Source organism: Phytophthora parasitica (assembly GCF_000247585.1).
Source record: "Phytophthora parasitica INRA-310 unplaced genomic scaffold supercont2.32, whole genome shotgun sequence".
NCBI lineage: Eukaryota > Oomycota > Peronosporomycetes > Peronosporales > Peronosporaceae > Phytophthora > Phytophthora nicotianae.
In genome coordinates, this window is record NW_008649018.1 from 322,474 (window position 1) to 323,734 (window position 1,261).

General features: G+C 53.8%; 1 protein-coding gene across 1 annotated transcript; it reads right to left on the minus strand.

The window, feature by feature from the left end:
- Positions 1–394: 394 nt before the first annotated feature.
- PPTG_13360 (hypothetical protein) lies at positions 395–1,123 on the minus strand (the record flags this gene model as incomplete). Its single annotated transcript, XM_008908970.1, has 1 exon — positions 395–1,123. The coding sequence occupies one exon, from the start codon at positions 1,121–1,123 to the stop codon at positions 395–397; it is 729 nt and encodes a 242-aa protein (XP_008907218.1).
- Between the last annotated feature and the right edge of the window lie 138 nt (positions 1,124–1,261).

The following is a 1,261-nucleotide window of genomic DNA, read 5'->3' on the forward strand; positions in this document are numbered from 1 at the left end:
TTCAAAGCCAAATGGGTCGGCTATGATGAACCAACTTGGGAGCCAACACCTAACCTGTCGTGTGGAGGCTTGTTATACGCCTATCTGCTGGCCAAGAAGAGCGAACGTCGGCTGCAGATGGTTCAGGTCGCTGACGAGGACTAGCGTGGCTTGAACACGCGTGAACTGTTCACAGGGCGGTGCAGCCTGAGATAGCAGACGAAAAAAATTACTGTACCAACAACTTGCATATGTATATGATGATTTATGTGAACGTGATTACGATTTTGAAAATGGATTAAAGAAAGAAGACATGAAAGCGTGTGAAACTTCGACTACTAAGAGAGAATGATGGGAATTGCCCGCAGGAGATCGGCATAGAACAGACGAAGGTGAAGAGACGAGCACCGAGTGTTCAATCAGACGAGAGTCGCCGAGCAGCTTCAGCAAGCACGCCCCGAGATGTGTCACCGCTGCTCTCCTTCTCTTCTTCATTGCGAGAAGACAAGCAAGCTGCGGGCGGAAGAGCGGAAGTACTTGAATCGTCGACACCGCTGTCTACTGTCGACGCAGCCGCAGTCGAATCACCAGGCACTGCTCCCGTGAGATAGCGATCTTGCCAGTCCGGGATTAACTCAGGAGGTTGCAAACACGGGTTGGCAATGATCGCCCTAGCAATTTGGTTAGCCATCGCGGCATCAACACCGCGAGGGCAGAAGATCCGAGCCTCTCGAGTGCATGGCACGTAGGTCGTGCTGTACGGGTGATCGAACGGTCGGTACACCCAGTTTGCACGCCACGGGTGTCGACCCACCAACGCAGTAACCTCCGCGAGCCAGTCGGTTGTCTTGGGAACAAACGGTGAACCCCTTTTCAACAGCGGCAGCGAGGATCCAGAACCGACGCTCCCAAAGTGCAAAGCCGAGATCTGGCATGGGACTATCACCACGAAAACTCGCCCATAGGCGGTGAATACGGTTTCCAGTGGAGCTCGCTTGGAAACCGGGGCAAGAGGGTCAAATACTTCCATGCTGAAGAAGAATGGATCTTCGGGAAGGAGCTGACGATCGACTTGCCATGGGTGACTTGGGTTCGTGTAGTCGAAGAATGCGTTCAGCGGATCGAGAGTGACATGGATGGTCATATCACCTGGAGTGGGATCCGGCAACACAGTGCTCAGGACCTGCTCGAAACACTTCTTAGCTCCTTGATCGCGGAACTCGAGATCGAGGAACGGTCGAACCCATGGAGGAAAGCTCGCCGACGGTAGCACTGCGGGCCG